The sequence below is a fragment of the Electrophorus electricus genome, chromosome 2 (assembly GCF_041902795.1).
Source record: "Electrophorus electricus isolate QZ-2024a chromosome 2, ASM4190279v1, whole genome shotgun sequence".
Lineage (NCBI taxonomy): Eukaryota > Metazoa > Chordata > Actinopteri > Gymnotiformes > Gymnotidae > Electrophorus > Electrophorus electricus.
This window is the reverse complement of record NC_137498.1, coordinates 35,400,209-35,424,681: the sequence shown is the minus strand read 5'-3', so window position 1 is coordinate 35,424,681 and position 24,473 is coordinate 35,400,209. Positions and strand designations below refer to the sequence as shown.

General features: G+C 41.3%; 1 protein-coding gene across 5 annotated transcripts in view; it reads right to left on the bottom strand.

The window, feature by feature from the left end:
* The window catches only part of trioa (trio Rho guanine nucleotide exchange factor a), a 71,894-nt gene that overhangs the window by 46,716 nt on the left and 705 nt on the right, over window positions 1-24,473 (bottom strand). For all 5 annotated transcript variants that reach the window (XM_027012064.3, XM_027012065.3, XM_081701251.1 and 2 more), the window contains exon 2: window positions 12,781-12,834. In XM_027012064.3, the coding sequence (XP_026867865.2) occupies window positions 12,781-12,834 (54 nt within the window). The remainder of the gene's footprint in view (window positions 1-12,780; window positions 12,835-24,473) is intronic.

The window sequence follows — 24,473 nt, the reverse complement described above, 5'->3', positions numbered from 1 at the left end:
TCGAGATCTCAACAGTCTCCCAGCCTGTTTGACCTCACAGAAGGTCAGGTCACGTCACCAGTGGCAGCGGCAATTGTCGGGGCTTGCTAATGTAATACAGATCATGTCTGTCAAACCCAAAAGTACGCAACTTGTAAGCATGTTAGCTGAGGTGCAAACAGCTCAAGAGGCCCAGGAAAAGACCTTGGTAACCTGAATCTACTCTGAAGAACAGGTTAGTGACAGGGTTCATCACAATGAACACCAGAATGACAAAGGCCTATGAACCAAGATGAAAATAGAGCAGATTGTAAATTCAGTAGCGTGGGCAGTTCATACGTGGTTGAGAGAGGGACAGACAGTAAAGACATGCCAAATGTAGTTTTTTCGGATAAATAGAATGCTGAGGAGGGGGGGGAAGTATTCAAGCCACATTCTTTAACCTGAGGTTCTGTGACATGTCTAAACACATGCCAGAGAAGTTCAAACATCTCCCCTCACAGGATTTATGTGCAGACAGTAAATTCAGTCTAGGAACTGCACAATGACAACTTGTCACGCCCCTCCCTCTTTTTGTTTCCCCCCCATGTGTTAAATCTCTCTGTGTCATTCGTCGCTTTAGCCAACATTAATCTGACATTCAGAGAGATGTCTGATGTTATTAACATGGTAATGGACTTGAGGGATGCATTGGGACGTGTCAATACACTGGGTGGTCAATACATTGGTATACAATAGTATTGGCTTTCAAGTGTTTATGTCAGAGAAAGTCACAATAATAATAATAATTAGTGATGCGTGTTCTAATGAATCAACACATTTATGTTATCTAGTGAACATAAATACTTTTTGTTAATGTAATGCTTTCTAATACAAAATTGTGAAATTATAACTTCTGTAATTGATTTCAGTAATTGCTAACTATATAGCTATCCCTTTACTTTACATCCTTGCACTCTATCTAAGCCTCACATGAGATGTGAAGTACAGTGTTTCAAGCTGAGCCGTACTTGGGATTTGAAGTAATCGAGGTATGGATCAAGCTTTGACCATTGACATTGTGTATGAGGGGGTTGGTCCATTTCTGGCTTTGTAGGCAAGCATCAAGGTTTTAAATCTGATGCAGGCAGCTACTGGGAGCCAATGAAGGGAACCCAGCAGTGGAGTGACGTGTAAACTTCAGAAGACCAGTAGTTCTGCTGCATTTACATACTTAGTAGCTAAGTGTGGTATTTTTTTATATCACAGGTTACAGGTTTAATAAACTTGAATCTTACATTCAGTTCAGAATGCCACAAAAACACCATAAGAAATCGGCTTTCAGTAAATCAATGGAGGACATGCTGAGTATTGGCCTGTTAGCATAAAGAGTCTAACTTTCACAGAGAAAAATGGGAGTGGTGGCATTTACTTTAGGAACATTTAGTCTCTGTACTCCAGGATACTGTGCTCATAGCAAGGAAAATGTAGAAGCAGTGAAATTGCCACGTTGCAGTAGTCTGCATTGGCAGAGTGCAGATTTAGTATTAGGTCTATAATACACACTCTTCACTGCTCCTACACAGAATTTGCTAAACTTCCACACACAAAGAAGGCCAAAACAAACAAGCTGCATGTGCATACACACACACACACACACACACACACACACACACACACACACACACACACACACACACACACACACACACACACACACACACACACACACACACACACACACACACACACACACCACAGTACACATGGAAAGGCACTTATCAAAGATGTGTGTATGCGTGTGCATGAGTGTGACCAACCCGTCCTGTTATACATATAACACCTAAATAAAGTGGCTCCATCACTATGGTTCTTTACACCACAACGGGGCTGGGAGCCTGGGTGTGTGTACAGATGTGTGTGTCAAAGACTGCAGCAAAACCCTACCCACATTTTCAGTCACTGTGCCTTGACCCTGGTAGTCTATATAAATATACAGATTATTCTGTGTCACCCTATTTTTGCTCTTGAATTTGGTATTCCTGCTCTGGCTAAATCTAGCCACCCCCACGCCCACCGGGGTGACACTGAGCTGCTTCTCTCCTCTCCCATTTCAGGATCTCTAGGCAGAAAGTGGGGTGTGGTGGGGTGGGTTGGGGTTACTGTGGGGCACACCCTCAAGAGTGCAGCCTCTCTCTTCCTCCCTGACCACTGGCTCGTCTGGGCATCGCTCTATCTGGCTTACTGATCAACTCACTCTCCCCATTCTTATAATACAAAATTTCTGATATAATAACATAAGAAAATAATGATTAATTTTTTTTTACCCTTTTCTTATCTGGAAAAAAACCCACCCAAACTCTCCCTGCCACTGTCCATCGAGGCTATGGTTAAATCTACAGTGCTTCTGGGGATTAAGAATGAGCTAAACTACTGACTCATATGACCACCATCCCATGATCTAAACCAGGTCATCCATAAACATGCACAACCACACACACATACACACAGACAGTGAGGCTGTGATATGTATGGTGAATATGATGACACTCTGGGTTCACTTTGTCCTCTGTTTTACCTGTTAAAATGAAACTACAGTGTAAAAGCCACTTGCCTAGAAAAACCTGCATCACAGCCACTGAAAGGGTGAGTTTGTGTTACAGCCCTCATACTGAGTAAAGTCTTCTTTTGGGGCCAGGCCAACTCACAGTTCTGCACAAATGCAAACATGCACACACACATACACACACAAGCAGACACATGCATACCCACAGAGCTAGGGAGAAACTGCACTACCTGCACAACCTTTGGGCAAACAAGGACAAGCCTCAAAGATCCCATCATCTCAAACGTGAGCAGCACTGTATGCGATGAACACCACACACACACACACACACACACACACGCACACACCTCAACAAAACAGACTTAAACCAAAACTGTACATTCTTGTGCATTTGCGCACACACACACACACAAACACACTCATTACACACCGAGTTTCTTCTCTTAATGACTAAGAGAATTAATCACAGTGAGCTCAACTGACTCATCATGAGGCCCTGAACATCACTCAGTGTGAGTTAGACAAAAGAGATAGAGAGCAAGAGAGCGAGTGAGAGAGCAAGTCAGACAGAGTGAGAGTAACAAAGAATGAGAGCGAGTGAGAGAGTGCGTAAGAGTGATGGCAGAATTGCAGTGTTGAGGACAATGCTCCCATAGGACCACAGCCCATCTTGGCCACTGAGCAACCATTGCTAGAATGGAGGGATGAAGACATTATTTCTCCTCTCCACTCATCCTCCTTTGCCCTATTCCTCTTCACTTCTCCCACCCTGCCTGGCAAGCTTCTCATCTCTGTGGGGGAGGGGAGGGGAGGAGCCAAATTATGTCTATGCGATGAAAATACAAGGAACCTTTAGCCAACAGAAATATGGAGATTAAAGTGATAAAAATGTAACTAACAAAACACAACATACTGACACAGCTGCTGGCATTCCCTGTTGCCGTGGGCAGGGGGAGTCTTTTGTGCAATTCGTTCTCTCAATAAATTTAGAGCCATGTGTGGGACGATGTGGGCATGACTCTTACTGCCACCTAAGTAAAATTACAGTGAGTGACCGTTTCCTCAGCTGCTCTAAAACAAAATAAAATCGCCACCCATGAAGCAGCAAGGAGCAGTATGAAACTCACCAGACCATATAGAAGAGGGCGAGGAGAAGGCAGGCACCCCTTTACCTGCTCAAGCCTCCAGGGTGGCACCTAGCTCCAGATGGCAGGGTGGTAGCATCTGAAGGACACCTGCAGCAGGCAGCAGAGGTTTACCTGGCAGCTGAAGCAGCAGGACTCCCCACCTGTGCACGCTGCCCTCTGGGGTGGGCCGCCAGTGACATCACGCACAACTACACTGCACTGGGACAGTGCACGCACGCCATTATAGGATCAATTTTGAAATAGAACTCTGTGCTTGGGCAAAAATGGCTGATGGGGAATGAAACACCAGCAGTGTGGTGTGTGAAGGACAAAGTGCATTCAAAAGCATCTCAGCAACCTGATGAGTGAGAGGCATGAGGGCAGAGATGTCCCCTCAGCTCCAGTGCTCCTGATATTTACAGCAATGCTGAGCTAAACCCCACGACCACAGTATTAATGCCACGCAAACGGATTGTCTCTGTGACTGGGAAGTGACAGTAGCAGGCAGTACTGCATCCACACTTGCCCAAGGAGTGGACAGGTGCTGCTAGGACAGGTGCAGTTCAGTGCAATTCAGCAAGTCACCTTGGTGGCCACTCTGATTAAAGAAATAGTGGAAACAAATGGGGACGAAATGCCAAAATCATCAATGAGAAGTAACAACTAGTAACCCTCAGTTATCATTACACAGATTACAATGTGTGAAAATTAGTGATGTACTGGAATGAATTTTTGGCTGAAACTGATATTCATGACACTCTAGGCCAAAAACTTTCAGTTTTTGTTGTTGATGTTTTACGTCGTTTTTTTATTTGGGTGGGGGTGGAGACTAGCTCAATATGTTCCATTAGCCTTCGAAATCTAACAATGACAACAGAGATATCCATGGCAGTGAATTCCATTATCTTTTATTTATAGTCTAATTTGTGCTTTGGCACTGTACAAGTTTTTTTCATCTTCTCAAAAAGTGTGGCTAGCAGGGACCTTCCCTTTTGCTTTGGCAGTTTTGCTGTATTCAGCATACTGAGCAAGATGCCGTGTTGGCAAATCGTGTATCAGGCCTGTAAGAGCTTTATGTAGTCTGAGAAATTCTTGGGTGCCATACCTCTTCTTGAACCTTAGCATGAACAGTGATTACTTGATAAATCACTTGTCTAATGTCCCCATCAGAATTTCTGAAACACTGTGAACATTTTCACTGTTGCTGCTCAAATATGTGCACATTGACCGGTGTAAGAGATCAAAGTTAACAAACAGCCACCACGCTTTTGACTGAAAACCAAAGTGCCATTTTTGGCCATTATTACTGAAAGTTTGTGTGTCTGAAATTTCAGTGCATCACTCATGAAAATTATGGCTACATAGTAATATAGTCATTCTTAGCATTTAGCAGTTACCACAAGTCTTGTATATAAAAAAAAAAAAAAAAAAAACAGCTACAGAAAAGTAAAGTTCTACTGCAGTGACAAAATAGAGGATTGGTGAGAAGACATTACCAAGGGTTGTGCATTAGCATTAGCCGGAGGAATGCTTCCCTACTATAGCCTTGTCCACTGACAACAAAACATCAGTGCAAATGTGCACATGCCAGCTGCTCGCCACAGCAGGTTTATCAGCATGATCTGAAGCAGCTTCCACAGTCTGCTAGCTAAGAGAACATGAGAGAACTCTGTTAAAGGAATTAATCCAGTCTACAAAGCTCAGTCTGAATGTAAACAACACAAAAGGTTTAATTAGTACAATTTTACCTCTTCTTATCACTAGAGGGACCTGTTCAATCATTTAGATGTGCAAATCAAACAAGTGAAGGAAAACCATCAATCTATCTCTCATTTCCTGTGGGCACCCAATGTGCCAACCATAAAAGCATACTACAGACTACATAAACCTCTGAGTGGAGGTGGTGGAGACTGAGACTGGAACAGAGGGTATGGAGGTGTGTGCTGAAGCACTCTGCCAGGGAGGACAACAGCCTCTCCACCTGGGATGGAGGACTGCCGTATCTATGAGAAGGCGATTGAGTTCAAATACCATCTGCGTCAGAGGTGATGAAATTCTGCATGTTCATAGGTGCGAGTGTGTATAACCTCATTAGACTCAAAGCCAGCTGAAAAGATAACAAGACTAAAGTGCCACATGCGATTAGTCAGCGTGAAATCAAAATAAAGACACACATTAAAGACACAAGAGGCACATCATGGTAACGTGAATAAAAGTGTTGAATTGCTCCGAGTATTTCCGGATTTTTAGGAGGCTGCAGCTTTTGTCCCCCCATTTTTCCACTTCAGCCACAAACTCCCACAACTTTGGGGGAGATATGACACATGTTTGCGATTTACTCATGTCCCACATGGAATTTTCTGGAATGTAGCAACTCCTTTGCCACAGGGTTTGAAATACCAAAGGTCTGAGAAATGAAGAGAGCAGTAAAATGTGTGTGTGTGTGGGGGGGGTGTACGACAACAAAACATGAGAGCTGTTTACAGTAAACATGAGTGCTAGCAGCAGTGAGGAGGCTCTCAATCCCTGAGCTGGATGATGTCTGTAAAGGCCTGTGATAAATGTAGGTGTCACAGGCCTGACACTGACAAAGAGTCAGTTACCATCAATAGGCAGGCACTATGTAAACCCATCCTCGGCTGCACACACTCAACAAAATCCTGTCCATTTGTACCTCTCCAAGTTTTATAGAATTTCTTATCAACTTGCAGTGTCTCTGTTACATAATGTCATCCCTTATGAGCCATGGCTCCTTTTCATTCATTTCCAACCTCTGACCTATGCCACTAACAGTAACTACCAGACAAATGGCAACCAGTGGTCAGAAGATGATCTCATGTATTGATGGCATCTCCATCTGAAGGAGAATTAAAAGTGACTGTCTGTATCATCCTGGCTGCACTACATAAATCAATGACCTGTATGATGAGACCTTATGAAAGTTGGACTTGGGGGATATATGTAGTGTAAAAACACAGGCATGGGTGCTCCGACATACACGCTCACACAATGGCATGTTAAAGTTCATCTAAAGCAATTACAATGGCTTTCTGCATTTTCGATGTGTTTCATAAAATGTTTGCTTCACAAAATAAGTTCCCCTATAATCTTTTCGTCATTCATTTTTCCAAAGTAAGTTCACAGTGTCTGAGGTTTCCTGCCAGCTCCCCGAGTTCAGGGCCCCTAATAACAGGGTAGAGAAAAGCAGGAGCAGACTCACACAACAGACATTGAGAACGAGAAGAGAGGACTGAGCCCGAGAGTATCTACTTTATCTGAACTTGAATCTCAGTAATGTCTTTATAAACAGAGTACATCCTCTCTTGATGCTAATTCTCACACACACACACACACACGCTCCATATGCTGTCACTCACACCAAAGCTCATTTTAGCATTAAAAGCGGTAAGATATGCAACTCACCTTTCACCTGGCCAGAGGACATCTGACTAGAAAACACCTGGCCAGTGTGAATTACAGAAAGTAAAAGAGGGAGGCACATTTAGCACTCCATCTTATGAGGAGTCATGTGCATGATCTGGAGAATTCAGCTCAACACTGTTCAACACTGCTCACAAAACAGGCTCTCTCATAAGAGAAATATCATACAAAATGCCAATAGTTTAGCATGGCTAAATGAAAGATTCAAAATAGCTCATAGTTCTGGGTCATGAAAAATGTGTCAATGACTTGTACAATTACCACTGACACACAGCGAGGGAGACTCATCTAATTTCAACTTTAGGCTCAAGACAGCACTCCGATACCCAAACCACACCAGTCTCCCTTCATTAACTGCTCGAATTTGTGAGCGACAAAATTTGACATTGTATGTTCTTAAGAATCGGACACACTGGCTACATTCTGATTTTACTAATCTAGGATATGCCTACCACTTCCTCCAAAACAGCAATAATCCCCAAACCCCAGTACACAGCAGTCACCCAGCAGGGAGGCTGCTCTTTCTGCTCAATGGTTCGAGTCTCTAAAAGGCAACGTGAGCTGGTAAGGGTTTTAGCTTTCTGCCTGAAGGGCTAAACCTCAGGAGGTCTGATTAGACCACCCCACTCAGCATGAACTGTCCTCCAAGAAAGCTCTTGCTCCACACTGCCCAGATGTTCACTCTCAATCCTGTACACTGTTCCTGCTACATAACATCCCACATGCATCCTCATACTAACCCTGTTCTAGCGGGGATCCATTTCTGCCATTTACCCTTTCTACTCCTCCCATATTATACGGCCATTCATTTTTCCTCTCCCCTTTCCAGTCCCTCAATGTCCCCTCTTATAATCATGTCCATGTGGGGCTCCTGTAAGAGAGACCTGGAAATCATTCACCCCTACAGTCTGCCCCCCCCCCCCACCCCCACATTCGCTGGAAAAGACAGAGGCCCACACTGGGAAAGAAAGAGGCCACAGCAACTTTAAAAGGAGACGCAACGTCCAGTGAGTGAGGTCTCCTCCCGCCAAAAAAGAATTTCAAACCAAACAGAGCTGCAGAGGGCTGGGCTGACATGAACGGAGTGTTTTCCGTTATTGAAATTCCTGAGCTACAGTTAAGCTGAGCTCACGGAAACCGTTGACAGTGACCGTTATTATTCTAAAAGGGGAAGTTGACATCAGCATGGGTTCCCCTATGTGGTTTGAACGTCAAATGTAAACCAGTTGCTGTGGACAGTGTCATCACTTAAAGCTGGGATACATGAGTACATGTGGTAGAAGTACTGTGCTTTAGCATTGTACGCTAGCAACATGACTTTAGACTGAAAGTCTATACTTTTAAAATACCTTAAAAAGAGCTTGCTGTTTGCATTCACCCACTGTGTGTCCGTTACTTTAGGTGTAACCCCTGTGTAGTCTTATCTTTATCACTCACTATGCTCCACTGACAGATCCAGATGTTTCCATTCTGTCTATTCAGACTCAAAGTCCTGTAGCCTACAGCTATTACCTAGTAACTATCTAATGCAGGTATTTGTATCTGGTTTGAACAGTTATGTCCTGTGACTTTTTGATTTCAGTAAACCCCATGTTCAGGGGTGTCTTGTGTTGTGTTGTGTGTTAGTGTAGTGCCCCCCCCCCACACACATATATTTCAGTGTAGAGAGGGTCATAGACTCTTAGATGGGTGGGTTAGGGTTATTTATAGAGAACACAGCTGCAGGATTTGACACTTCACTCATAGTGTGGGGTGGGGTGTGTGCGCGCGTGTGTATCAGTGTGAGTAAGAAAAGGCACACAGATGCCAGAGAAGAGGCGGTAGTGTTGTGAAAGGAAGCTTCACTGTTCCATTTACCCTAGACTTTCATATAGGAATACTCCAACAGATTAGTAGTGAGTATTGTATTACTACATTATGCTGTAATTGATTGGCAGCAGGCATTTTGAATCAAATATTTTGAAACAGCAGCTTAGTTCTGGTACAGCGTCATGAATACTTCCTCCAGAAAGTTGAAGAGTAGAAACTTGTTGGCAGGTAGAGGTGAGAAAATGAGATTTGCTTTGGTGACCAATAATGAAAGAGATCTTTAGTCAACAGTTGAGATGGGTACCTTATCAGGAAATCATCAATCAGTCAAAAGAAGCCCCTTAAAATCAGGCAAGTAGGTTTCGTCTCGCTGAAACACCCATTATAAACTAGCTGTGTCAGAACGAAAAAGTGTAACACGTCCACTTCTTCACTGCATGGTGATTTGAACAAAGGATCTATTTATGTATCCACAGTGCTTCAGAAGGCACCATGTAACTCATGCACCATGAATTAGTGAAGAATAAGGAGAAATTAAGAGACAGCTGTCAAGGAACACAAGCATTAAAGTTGACCTAACACATTTACACCCAACCCAAATGTTTTCCAACTAATCACATGTCAAATAAAGATCTTAAAATAATTTACTTTACTGAGTCATGCACATATGTTTTGCTATGAACCAGCTGCAGCAGATATTTGCCGCTGTGGCACATTACAAGCCTGGGTGCAGGTCAGGGCAGGGGCTCAAGCTGTGTGGAGACAGACGGCTATTCTGGCACCCTGGCTTCAATGCACATAGCTGGAGAGCCTCACTGGAAGCACGGGTGAGGCCATGGCTTATTTTAAGGCCACAAGTGTGGATGCTCCATGTGAACCATCTCTCTGGAGAATGCGTGGGAGTCTCCTCCGACACACACCTTTCCCGAATGCAAAACTGCACTCTGCTAGACAACACATGCACCTATCTGTCCACTGGAGGCTGAGAACATTCACACTGCAAAAACAGAAAGGACATTAACAGGATGTTTGCATCCAGAGTCAGGCTGGGGGTTAAGGACAAAAGCTAATGACCTTGCTGCCTCCACCTATTGTATCTTTTTATCCCACATTTTTCACACGCACACACGCGCGCGCAGCATTTTTATTTAGAAAGGAGGGATAAATGACATTCTTAAATATAAGATTTGATTGATATTGACGTTATGAACTGAGCTTGACCCAAATCTGACTAAAAACATGAACAATGGCTGAGCCACTCAGTAAACACAGAGCACAACTTGAAATGCACCAACATTTATTTAGGCCAGGTCCAAGATTGAGCAAAATGCTAAATGTTTCAGCCTATAGGGCCTTCATTAGGGCAGCCAAAGAATGCACTCATGCTAGCAAGGTCAGTCACATGATCTGAACAAACCATTAAGTCGCCATTAAAATTCCCTAGTGATTGAAAGGGAAATGCATCAATCTACGTCACAAACCTCTCCACAGACACAAAACATAGAACCAACAACGTCGTCAATAGTAAATCAACATAAAAACATGAAAAGGAATAAATGGAATAATTGCATTCAAAATAAATCTATGAATTTTAAGATTTTAAGAATAAGCCACCAACTTTCATAACCCAGACATAAATGTATTTATTTTATTTTAGCATTTAGCTAACACTTTTATCCAAAGTGACTTACAATTACGACTGACTACAACATGAGAAACTGAGGATTAAGGGCCTTGCTCAGGGAGCCAACATTGGTAACGTGGCAGCAGTGAGGCTTGAACTGGCAACCTTCTGATTACTAGTCCAGTACCTTAACCACTAAGCTGCCACTGCCCATAAAAAGCTACTTGCCAATAAAAAGGTTGGTACCAAAAAGTACTTGTCATTATGCAGGGCTTAAAGGAAATAAAATTTAAAGCTTAAATCATCATTCCAGCAGGAGCCATAGTGTTCAAAATGTAACATCTTCTGAGAAAGCTGTTTGGCAATATTACCCCTGATTAGAGTTCAACCAATCTTAAAGAGTAAACTCGGAGTAATGCTTTGCCATTGCATAGTCCATATTCCCTGCGATAATGGCTGTTTTGTCTTCAGATGACCTCTGTCTTAGTGGACATTTAGTCTGGCCAACACACCGTTTCCCATAAAGGCAGGATAGTCTGTAGACAGCAGAGGTGGTGTTGCATTTAATAAACTGATGTAAACCCTTTTTCCTTTATTAGGATGTGTAAGATACTTAACATTTGCTGCATTACTGCTCTGCGTCCATAATATATTTATAACTCCCAAGCACATTAATAGAAAATGCTGGGCGGACTTTGGTTTGAACGGGTGCCCTACTAAATCCCTTTAAGGTAGGCACCCTTGTGACAATGACCTGAAGTGTGGGTCAAGCTGAAAGATATTCCAATACTTCCTATACACTTTTTGATGGTAATTATGTAATTAAGTACATCCTATTTTGCTGACATTTTCTTTTTGTGCAATTAACTTAGATCTGTACTCCATGCCCCCAGTAACCACAATCAACATAAAAAAAACAAACAAACAATATACCTAAAGTTTAAACGTTTATTCAGATCAAGTAATTGACCTTACTAGTGTGGTTCTGTATAAGATATACATGTTTTAGTTATATTTTTTTAAAATATATTCTAGGTTTATAGTTACGTCTTTAGCATTTCGCCTGATGCCTGATGAAGGCTTTCAAGGCCAAAACACTGTCATTTTGTTCAGCCTTTGACATTTAAAAGCATTGAGAGGTGTTGTTCATGTTGATCCAGTATATTTATGAGTGCTGGTGATTTTTTGTTCAGACATATATTTTGGGATTAAACACCATGTCTTGTTTTGTCAGTCTCGTATTTTTCCCCCCTTCACTCTAATCTCTGTGTACCTAGTGCACTTGTAGCATCTTCTTAGTTTGCACTCTGTTTACCCAGCAGAGGTGATGTCTGCAGTTGGTCAATGGCAAAGCAAAGCCCAGACACAAGAGGTGCTACCTTAGATTCTTGTTAGAGAAATCCACATTAATTAAAAGCGAGAGAGAGAAGTAAAACAGGTGGAAAGATTGTTGATTCTATTGATTCTGCTTTTCTGAGGAAAATGCAGTGGTACTGAAATATAATGAAATAAAACATCTTGATCAGCATATACAAATATAAGCGTAATCATGCATAGCAGCAGGCCATAACTTCAGTGCCACTGCCTCCCTAATGCCTCCGTGCTCCAATACCACAGTCACTGTGCCCTGCCGTGTCACTGGCACTGGTGCAGCAGTTACTTATGAGAGCTTCATCATTAAAAAAAGGAAAAAGCAATCAAATAAAAACACCACCACAGGAGGCTTAACCTATTTATACTTAAGTTTTCCATGACTGGACAAAAGTTCACAACCCTAACCAGAATTGTATTTATACAGTCATATGTGCATTGACCAGTGTCTAATTAATCTGCTATGGCTATATGCATTATTAAGAAGGTTCATCAAAATTAAGTGGATATATAATAACTTTATTTGAAGCAATCACAAACACTACTTCTATTATCCATTATGTGAACTGTGAAAAAAATGTTCCAGCAATTTAAGCCTGCCCAATACAAAAAAGGTCCCCCCCCAAAAAAGAAAATCTTGATTTGAGGCCCTCAATATGTTTCAGCTGGGAAGGTTGTCAGGTCAAGACCATCAATCCTCCAGGAGGGTCAGCTATTCAAACAGAGAGCCAGGGAGCTGTGGACTCTGTAAATGAACTACAGCTTGGCGTGCGCACGCGCACGCACACACACACACACACACACGCACACGCACACGCACACGCACACGCACACAAAAAAACACACCAAAGCAAAAACAAATGTATGTGCTGACTGCTCCCTACCTGTTCTCTGACTGGATACATCACTTTTGGGTTCACATTTGGGAAAGGAGCCATCTATAAAGAAAGAGAGAAGGGAAAAAAAACTATTACAGCTGCTATACACAAATCACCAGTTGCATGAAATTATATTGCTGAGTAAATATAATAACTGATTGTTTCCATTTAAAAAGTGCCTTGAGAATTTTTCTCCATCTCCATAAAGTCTATGTCTTTCATGTCACTTTGGCTATTAGCATGTGTGCGTATGCTTGTACAACAGCATGAGACTCCAGCAAGCACAGGAACACTTTTAGCTGCTCTTAGCCCAGATCCCCTGACCCTAAAACATGCTGATGGTAAGACAAAAGTTCCACCTGGACACCATTCACCGTGCCACTCCCTCCTGAGCTAACGACCTCTAAATCACACATTTACTTCCCCACTGCCAGACACCATGGGAACCACTGGCTCATAAGAAGAGAGCAGGAAAGGGGTCCATGCTGACATCACATGTACTGGTGAATATAAGGAAAAGCTACAGCAGGATGAAGGAGATGAGGGTGTCTGCGTCACTGGACCCTGAGCAAAACACAATAGGCACTGTCCACTTTTCTTTGCAGGCATCAAAGTGGAGCAAGCAGAAAGCCTGCTGTGACCATAGGTTAAGACTGACTAATCTGCTGTTCAGTTTCCTTCAGCCATGGGTTGCTCTCCATGGCAAAGTGGATTCGCTGCTGAATGAAGATGTGCCTTCTCTCAGGCCACAGGAGCTTAGAAAGCAAATGTACACATAAAATAGAGTGAAAAACAGGAGGGGCACAAAAGGCACACAGATGAAGTATGAGCACTGCTCCTGATTTCACCATCACATCAAGTAATATCACTGCACTCCAATGGCCAGTTTAAAGACAGCCTGGACATTTTAACAAAACAATTTGCATCTTATTAGCAATTAATTCAATGATGATGTGGGTCCACTGTCTTATAAGCTGGCCCAATGACTAGTGTCAGGTGAGCATGCTAAATATGTATTTGAATGTGTGTTTTCCAGCCGTATCTGAGCTGGAGGAGTGGGGCCCAAAGGATCCCAGAGTCCCTGGCTGTAAGTGGGGGAGGGGATCTTGAGTACTGACAGATAAGGCTCTCTATCTTATCACATAGGATCTGAAGCCCAGAGAAACCCTCCACCTCTCCAAAAATGAGATGCTCATTACCAGACAAGACGGCTGACAATCCTTCCTCCCACACACACAATCAAACAAACAAAGCCAGCTGCAACCAGTGGCAAATCCAGCGTTGTGACAAAGTGTGGTTCATATAGTTAAGGGTAAGCCAAGAATGGAAGGACATGCATACACAGACAAATATAGAATGGAATGAATGTGTGGAATTCCAGGAGAGAAAATTCCAGTTTCTTCAAATTGCACAAATGGAATTTTCCCCATTTTATTCTACCCTGACATTCCACAAAGACAGAGGCAGAGACCTAGAGCAGAAAACTAAAGATAAAATACAGACACATGACACAACTGTGATGCCATACCAAGGGTATTCCTAACACAGTTACTCCTATTACAGTACCGAATGTGCATTGTGCTTACATGAGGCAGACCATTCGAAAACACCTAACAAATGTACTGTCACATTAGACTGCTCATTTTTAAGTATTTGCTCCAAAATTAATCTGCTGGCTCAGTTGTTATAACTAACATTGTATAGGTGGATCTAAGATGGGTTTAAAAAAATAAATACACAGTAAATAAAAACAGCCAAAAGAGATTTACAAGTCTGTTAGGACTAAGCTTGCTATTCCAGTCCAAATAAGGAAAGACAAGCTCAGAGGACCTAGTGGAAAGGTCCTGTTTCAAATTCACTGCATGAGAAGAACAGTAGTTTTCTCAGTCCAAAACTTCAGCAAGTATGTTGACTTCCATAAACCTCAGGCTCTGCGTGAGCACAGGGGCTCAATCCAGAGCTCAGACTAGCTCCCCTGAAAGCAGTCTTCATACAGTAACATGACGACTCTCACATCACATGCAAGTAAGGGAAGGTCCAGGTAGGTTACATGGGCCAAATTCACTGTCGTAGAAGGACCTAAAATACTGAACAAGCACATGCAGAAACATGCAGATGCACAGTTAACTGAGTAAATTGTATGTCACTACAAACCTACTCATACTGTACAGGAACATGTGAAGAAAAACATACACAAAATGTCAGCCATTTCAGTCATCTCAACACGTACATCGTCTGTGAGCCAGATCCGTTTAAAAAACAAAAAACAAACAAAAAAGACTGCTATACAGCACAGTGATTCAACCCGGCATGTTCCTGTCAGGACCCATGTGTATCCTCCCTCAACAACAACAACAAAAAAGACCCTCTTCTGTCATTATAACAATTTAAAACAAGCCCATCCTCTGTGAGTAGACCCTAGCAATGGGCCTACAGAACCTGTGTGCTGTGCACTATGGTGGGTTTGTCATCAGTAAGACTCACCCATGAATCACTGCAGAGGAAAAGAACCCTCTCATTGCTACATGCCTTTAGTCTGGCTCATCCAGGAGCCAGAGAGACAGGACTAGAAACAGAGACAGAGGGAAAAGGAGAGGAAGCCACCTGCTCCAGCAGTGCCAAGGTCCAATTCCTAGTTTTACAATTCCCAGTCCCACCTGTAATATCCCTGGTGGTGAGTTATAAGTCAAAATAGCACCATAAGTAGATGGTGTATTCTTTTATCCTCAAGAATACAAGTTTCCACCAACTATGATTAGAATGAAGTAAACTTGAATGAAGATCTTGAATTCACAGGACTCTTTTTGTGTCACGAGCTTCCAGGTGACCAGAGTAAATGGCAGGTTATAGTCAGATTAAACAAGAAAGGAATAGCAAAACCATGATGAAACAAGTTATATGGCAAACCACCATGTTGTATTAAATGTCCACTTAGCATAGACATTCTTTAATTTAATTTCTCCATTTCCCCAAAGAATTGGGGAATAACTAGCAATAGAATCAGTCTGTCATATTTTACATAAATCAGACATGTATTAACATTTATGGCCTGTTGAGGACAACCATGACAAAAGAGAAAAATGACAATTACAACATAAAAGAAACCAAGATGATTCTGCCAAATAACAATAAATAAACAAATAAATTAAATATATTTCTGTGAATGTTAATGAACCAAAGTATTTTCTCTGCCAGGTGAGACTCTTCTCTAGCAACTGTGCTAGGTCCTTGTTGTTCACTGCTCTCATTTCCCATTGATTGTGCAAACGTAAGTATGGCTCAGCACCCCTACGATGTAACGTTCACCACAGGACTATCTTTGGGTGTTTCTCCATACTGCCACCCAAAAGCCTGGTGAGCCCATGTAAACAGGCTCTTCTAGGAAAGGGCTAGCATGACGCAGCACATCAGCAAAACAGCGCTGAGGCAGGCCTGCTGCCCCCACAAGAGAGGCACCCCGCAATGTTCAGAAGGGGACAATAATAAGAGGTTAAAGGGCAAGTTGCTAGGCAACCACCCGGACAGAGACAGAAATGGAGACATACAGAGAGACGTAAAAACATTTAAGTTTAACATGTCTTTAGGGAGTCAGCTCAGCAGTTGATGGCTCTATTTTTGACAAGCTGTCCTATTTTACTTTTGGAATCAATTTAAAGCACATTTTCCTCTTTAAAAGGTAATAATTATTTGAGGCATCTTTAAATGTTGAGTCACTCTGCTATCATTCAGGGACAACCTAGACATGACAGTAGGTGGGTAGGCCTCTGCCCCCTCTTCACTGACTCCTGAATAATTAAATGCATAAATGCGCAAATAAAAAGACCAGAAGAAAAACAGGGCCTCAGCCAAAAAGCACAGCCAAAGTCACAGTGAAGCAGACGTATCCAACATAGGTGTTTGGAAACAACATTTGAACAGATGGACTTTACAAGCTGGGGTCACCAGAGATCCCAGCCATTAAAGAAGAGAGAGCTAGGACCACAACACTGCCTCCCACCCCATCACTGATCTGTTCTGTATGTTCTTCATTGGCCAATGAAGACAAGTCCGCTTACCCCTTTAAGAGCAGCCTCAGTTGCCTTGACAATATGTGAAATGAGTGCAGGCACCAGACAATTATGGTGAAAGAAAAAGAGCACCACACTAATCACTGCACTATTAATTTGTTGATCTTTAAAAAACAGGCTGAATGCACATGGGCCTCACAAATCATCCATACAAGAACAAGAAAACACAAATAGTAATGATTTCATAAGACTGACATTCACTGTAATGTAATATTAATGACAAAACCAATTTAAAACATGCCACATATATGTAACGATCTATGTAGCTATATTGTGAGATTTCCTATATTCTCATTTTCAACTTCAAACAAAGCACCTACATGGGCATATGCAATTCACAGTGGCAATATCCAAGAAAAAAAACATAATCCCCTAAGCAATGTGCGAGCAAGCCAGCCTCTTAAGGGAACAGACAGGGCAGAAACTCTGTGCTATAATATGGCTTTCGCTACTTATATATTTGAGGAATCACTAATGGTTAAAAGCCCAACTGAGACTGGCATCTCCCCTACTCCCCATCAAGCCTTTTAACATTTAAACATGAGTGAGTTTAAATCACATGCAACAGAAGCTGCACGACTGCTGCTGCTCACGGGGGTTATGCAAACTGACAACGGCACTGGGGAGTGAGCGCAAAACTGTCACGGCTGAAACTGGTGACCAGTGCTCATGAGCTAACTGCCACCATGCCACTAGTTGTAAAGGCAAAGGTCAGCTGGGCCTCAGGCCCCAACCATCTGCTATCACACAGTAATGTACAGTAGCTTGATGAAACGCAAGCATGACACACTTGCGGACGACAAAGCAGATAATTAAGGAACCGTATACGGCACGGCGTGTCAGCGCGGGGGTTCTGAAGAAAATCAAAGAAATGCCTTTTCAGGCACAAGAGACATAATGAAGAAACTCCAAAATAAACATTAAATTATTTGTATCAAAAAAGGAGGTAAGAGAGGGGAGGGGCTTGGGCTTACAAAACCAGGTCATGCTGGCAGAGAGCTAGAGACTGAGAGAGCACGAGAGATAGAGTCACCGGCGAGCCCCCCCACCCCGCTCTCATTCCCTGATCTATTTTGACTCAATTTCTTACCCACGTCTCTCTCACTCACTCATTCTCTTTGTCCCTTTCACTGTTCCTTCTATCATATTCAAAATAGATAAAGACACTGTTTTTCTTGGACTTAAAATAATGTTTAAACATGAAAAATCATCTTTTGCCTTATTCGTTCCCTTAGACCTATACAGCACAAGCATATAACGAGCACAGTAATATCCATAGATGAAGTCAATATGTAACGTAGCCACACCAGAACAGCTAAAGCACAAGTGCTGAGAAACACACTGCATCTATTGAGCTTTGCACACTGCTGTGAGATTCACTCAAGTTTAGCATTAACCCCTCACCTCTTCTCTTTCACACTGCCATTGTCTTTGTCTGAGACCAAACCCCATAAAATAGAGTAGCCAGTAAAACTAAAGCCCACCCTAAATGCAATGGGAGGCCAAAAGAAACGACCAGTACAGTTATGCAAATCAATGGCTAATAAAACCACACTTAGGAAAGGTTAATGGCTGTCTCCACACAGACTCATATAAGTGGTATTTTAATGAATGATCACATGGAGCAGTGAACGTCAGCCTGCTGCTGTCTAACATCCTGCTGGGAAGAACGAGAGTCATTCTTAGAAAAAAGTAACCCATGATTCAACCTTGACCTCATAAATATACTAACTAAAGAAAGTTAAGCAGTAGAAACAAAAATGTTCCTGTACATAGGAATGAAAGAAACTTAGAAAATAATTCCTTATTCCTAATGGAATAAGGAATAAAACTGGATTAACCTGATCATTATAAACAAGGATAGTTGCGTCATATACATGTCTTTATAGTCACAGAAAATGGCCCTCTTCACCTGTTTAGCAAGGAGCTAAGCATGTGTTTTCCAGTTATCTATGAGGAAGAGACAGTAGGTTATGTGACAACAACAAAGCCCCTTCTAAAGGCCTGTGGGTTTTGCATAGCTTGTGGCCACTTCCAGTTTAGGGCAGGGCTAGGGCTAAAATCAATAGACAAAGCTACTGTAACTTCAGTCACTGAATTTTCTCTCCCAGATAAATGATATCTGCTTAGTATACTGTGACACAAAGGATCTTAAAAACAGAAGAGCAATCATGTACAGGACATGCAAAATGAACTGGTTTCATATAGAAAATGAACTGCCGAAACAAGCTAAACGAGATCACATTTTGCCAGCTGTTACACCCACAGGCTGCTTACGCCGCCTTCTTGATGTGGTGGAGCCGCTTACACTTGCTCTGCGGTGCTAACAGCATCCTGCTCCCCACTACAGGATCCACAGCACAAGCAGCTATGTTCTCTTCTGAAGCAAAATGTTTGTGGTGTCTACATTAGAGAATGTACAGCTAAACAACTGGCCAGAAGAGGTGGGACAGTAAGACTTCTGAATGATTTTCAATATGACAGCTTGACTTACTTTGCTTCCATAGCAACACTGCTGCAGTTCATTACGATAAGCTAAAAAGCATATATTATTCAGCACAACACTTTTTTAAAGGATGAACTGCCCACCCCCTCTGAAGGACAAAAAAAATTAACCTAAAAAGAAACACTGAGTAACAATTATTTTTATATTTAAGTACATTTTTACAATAACTATGAATTTTGTTCTGACCATTTCTTATTTTTACTTTGCAATTTGTTTTACAATTATTTTAAAAACACGTTGCTTAACAATTTTAAATGTATTGCAATGGTTAAGTGCAGGATTTAAGTTAGGTTGTGTAGAATCCACAGCATCAGCCTTTACAGTCATGGTTGTGAATTTGTGAATGTACATCACTGCTGCTACTACTACTACTCTTCCATCAGATCAGAGTACTTACGCTTGCCAACCAGCCATTTTGGATGCTCTCATATTTACCACTTACAATTTGACCAAAAACTACAGCAGCAAAATCATGCAGAAAGATATCAGCAGAACAAGATTGTTGGTTTCTGAACATCAACACCAACCCTCCTGCCCCTTCACAAATGTCACAAAATTGTGATCGACAGGCAAATAAGCTTTATTAAGCTGTAGAAAAAAAATGTCACCATCTAGTTTTGAGCCCTACATCCAGGCTGAGCTGTAGTGAACATAGTGAGAGGTTTATCGCGTGTGCACAGGACGGGATGGATGAGGGTGAGCTATTTATCAGGGACTGATATGGCCCACATTTCCCCTCTCCCAGTGCCACGCTCAGCACCTGGAGTTAGGAGAGACAAACAGTGACTACTGTCAAAGCAAAAAAACAGCAATGAAGAGTTTCAACACAAAATGGCATCATAGACAAAGATCTAAGCACCTGACCCCAGGCAGGGTCGACAGGGTCTGTCGCTGAAGCCATGGGCTGGCTAAGGAAGTGGGCCACCATGACATCAGTGAAACTTAAATTACACACACTTACATGCCATGATCAGTTTAAAATCAGTTCAGGAGCATTTTAAGCAAAACCTTATATTATATTTTAAATATTAAATCTCAATTATAATAAAATAATGATGTACTGTACTGACAACAGAGCAGAACATGATCTATTGTTTTTATAAAATGTCATTATTTTCAGTTCCCTCAGAGAAAAAGCAGGTGCTTAGTGATATACAAGCCATGTGCCCAACCCTCTACACTTGCTGTGACAATGCTATTAAATACATAGGCCCAAGCTGAACTTCTTTGGATGGTGTGCTGAGCTAGAAACAAGACTAGAACGTGTGTGCTCTTTATGACATTACAGGGGGCTGTGCATACAGTGAGGGTGCAGGAGCAGCAAATGCAGCTTGAAATCTGATTTCAGTGCAGCTCTAATTTAATGAAGACTCACCCACCAGTGTCACCCCCAAACAGCACTATTAGCACAGCACACCATACACACAGCTGTGCACATTCCTATAGAGCAAGCCACACTACTGAGCTCTCATTCGTGGTTTCCTCCTCCATATGCCACATTTTTCTTGATAAAATTCCTCTTACTGCTACAATGAGCCACACATTAAGCCTCTACATTGCAAAAACTGTCTGCCCTTCCCTCTGTCCGTCCTTCCCTGTGCAGATGAATAATAAAGACCCTCTCGCCATGTGCCAGAAGACTGAGAGAGAGGGGCACTGAGTGCACCACCACAAGCCCAGCAAATCTAGGTCAACATGACCTTTCCCTACCACAGAGGGAGACTGAAAGAGTGTCTGAGCGAATGGGAGAGACAGGGAAGTGAACACAGCAAGGGGAAGAAGTGGTTAGAGAGACTGGGGACAAGCTGTCAATACCGCAAATGGAGGCACAAAGGAGGGGACGTGAAGCAGAAGGCTATGGTTGCATATGCTGACTCGCCAGGTGACAGTTTGAGGCAGAGAGGCGGGCTTCAGTTAATCACTGCTCATTACATGCACAAGTGTCAAAAAAAAAAAAAAAAAGACCGGACAATAATACAATAAAGAATATACTGCAAAGACTTTGGCACAGACACAGGCAGAAAAGGCAAAAAATGTTGATTACTAAATTAGGAATTAATATTAGGTATTTTGTAAACATTTCAATACTAAATTTCTTTTTAAAATCAGAATCCTACAAAACAGTTTCTGAAGTATTTGTGTCACAACATACTGACAGCTAACCTTGAGACTCCAAACAACAGACCGGCTCATCATACCTTAATGTATCAAGGTTTAGGATGCTACGATAGAACAATATTTACATAATTTTAGTGCTCATAATATACCCAAGTGCAAATTGTCTATCACAATATATGAATTAGAGATTTCAAAGACCTAACAAAACAATCTTAAACCCACTGAGAACATGGCAAACACCTATATTCAAGTACTTCTCTTTTGTATGCCTTGTGCTCAGGGGAAACCTATGAAATATGCCTAAATTTCATTTACAGGGCAATCAGTACTTTGGTATTTATAAATCCCACTTAAGATTCTAGGTGACTTTCCATGCTAAAAGATGCATTTACTTTTGATTTTTCTTTTTCAAATGAGGCCTAATGACAATGCAGAAAGTAATAAAGGAACATAGCCTTACCTGAGCAAAAATGCTTACAGGAAATGTCATACCAATTTTTATAGAAAAATGTGTGGCTTATGACAATATTATAAGCCCAGTTTAAAACTAGTCTTTATTAATTCAACTCTTAGAAGAATAGAAACAAGCCAGTAGCTACAAAATGGCCAAAAAAGCAAATTGTATTAAAAACAATAAGGCTATAAAGTCAAGTATTAGTCACAGACACGAACACTCTCACTGTGCATATTGTTTGGTCTTCCAGCATTCATCTGAGGTTCAGTTTTGCTGAACTGTAGTCTTGTATTTAGGAAAACTTAGAAATCTTGGAAAGCACATCATCTCATAAAACACAATTAAGCACAATTAAGCTGTACGCAGCTCGGAGACAGCCCTTTTTCATGTAAGCAAGAAATTTATTTCCTTTTTTGGGGGTGGGGTGGTGAAGCAAATGCTTTCAATGAGATAAGAACCTGAGCTAGGGCAATAACTCAACTTCTCAAACAGTCAAAAAAGGCAGCATTTGCTAGTGTCATCAGTGATTTTTAAAAGTGCCTCCACTTAAAAAAACAAAAAACAAAAAAAACACACACTGCTAAGACTTTATACTGTATACAAATATTATAACTTGCACAATAAATAATACCATCTTCCAAGGAAACACATTCCATAGAAGGCATTATCTGACTCGGCAGAAACAGCTGTAAGATAAATCTCACTGAAGAAATTAACACGTGAATCTTACAGTGGTCATAAACCACATCACCCCAAAAACTGCATAATAGTTTACACGTTAGTCTAAAAGGCTATACAGGATCACGTGATGCTATATTCCAGAGAACTGCCTGTTCAGGACTGTAAAATACCCATTTAGCTTATTTCTTCCATCACTGCTAGCTCCCATTATGTGAAAAGAACAAACATTGCAAGTAATATGGTATTTTTGTGACATCAGAAAAAACAGGCTTTTGTATTACAAATAAATCAGGAGATTATTTTTGTATTGTCCCATACTCATTTGGATGCATATATGCTTGTATTCTGACACATAGATCCCCTCAAAATTTACATTTTTGCAGCTCCTATAAGTGCATTTTCATATCCATTTTGCACATGTTAAAAAAAACAAAAAACAATTTCATTTCTGGAGCACTGTGACATTCAATAACTGCATTTAATGTTACAGTTTATCGTGCAATCGCTACTAAAATTGGTTTAGGTACTCAAAAAAAACAATACTGGTGTAAATACCACTACACTATCTTTTAATAACTAGCATAAACTTAAATAAACCTACACATACACAAGCACGTGAACCATAACTAAAGTATCCATATCTATGCCCAATGGTGATAAAACTGGACTCTTAACCCCATTCATCCAGATTTTACTTTCGATGCAAATACAGATCACATACACACACACGCGCAAAAAAAAAAAAAAAAAAAAAAAAAATCACAAAAGACTTCCGGTAGGGAAACCGCTTTGGTGCAGCACTTCCTCGTGTGGTTACACTTTGCCACATTGAAAATATTCTATGATTGTGTGTTATTTTTCGTGGTTTACTCAACGGTTCTCTAGTTTCTCTAGTGAATAACTGCACTTCCAAACATAAATCACAAAATTCCTATAGCCCGATCACATGCAGTTTGCGAAACTGTACCACCATAGATTTTAATACATTTCTAATAATTTCATTAATCTACAGTGTGGTGTTTGCTAAACAAGATTACAAAACGCATCAGTAATTACATGTTAGTTTATATAATAACTACAGCAAGAAAGGTTGCAGGAAAGCGGATGACGTCAGGTTCAAGAATACCAACTAATTTAAGTTACCTCGAGCGTGCCACCTTATTCGCTAGCTAGCTAAGTTACATGGCTAGCTAGGTCCCTAGTACTGCAGCTTTCACTAAGTGCCACGTAACTGTCACACGACCAAATAACTAACGTTAGACATTTACTGAAAAGTTGTATTCCTGTAATCTGTCGACGGCAATCTACTAAACTACTTAACCAAGTTAGATAGCTAACTATTAGCAACTGGCTAACAGTTCCTCTCGAGAATGCCACGCCAGGTCATTGTTTACATTGCTAGCTAACGCTAGCAGTCTGGCTCCTTTAGTCCCACAAATGACGCGTTCCATCTTGCTTGCTGACAGTGTTGCATATTCTTAAAGAAAATATTAAGATAACTAGACGAGGATGTTTTTTAATCACACGCAATAAAATAAACAGATACGTTTATATACTGCCAAGCCTAATCCCGTTTTTTTTATTTTATAGATGTTCAACGGCCGTGCTGAAAGAAAATAGTGGATACCTAGCAATCTAGTTTTGGTTAGTCGGACAGTTAAGAGTGTACTAATGGTTAACAGCAACACTGGCGATCGTGAATATTTTATCCAGCTAATGTTACTTGAAATAAAATGTGGAAAGTTGACATCACCTACCAGTACGTTAACTAAGATAACTAAAAGCTAATAGTTAGCTAATAGTGTAAGCGCTAGCTGCTGATCAATAAGTTGCCCTGTTGGTCACAGCTAGAAGAGATGATATAGCTTGAACA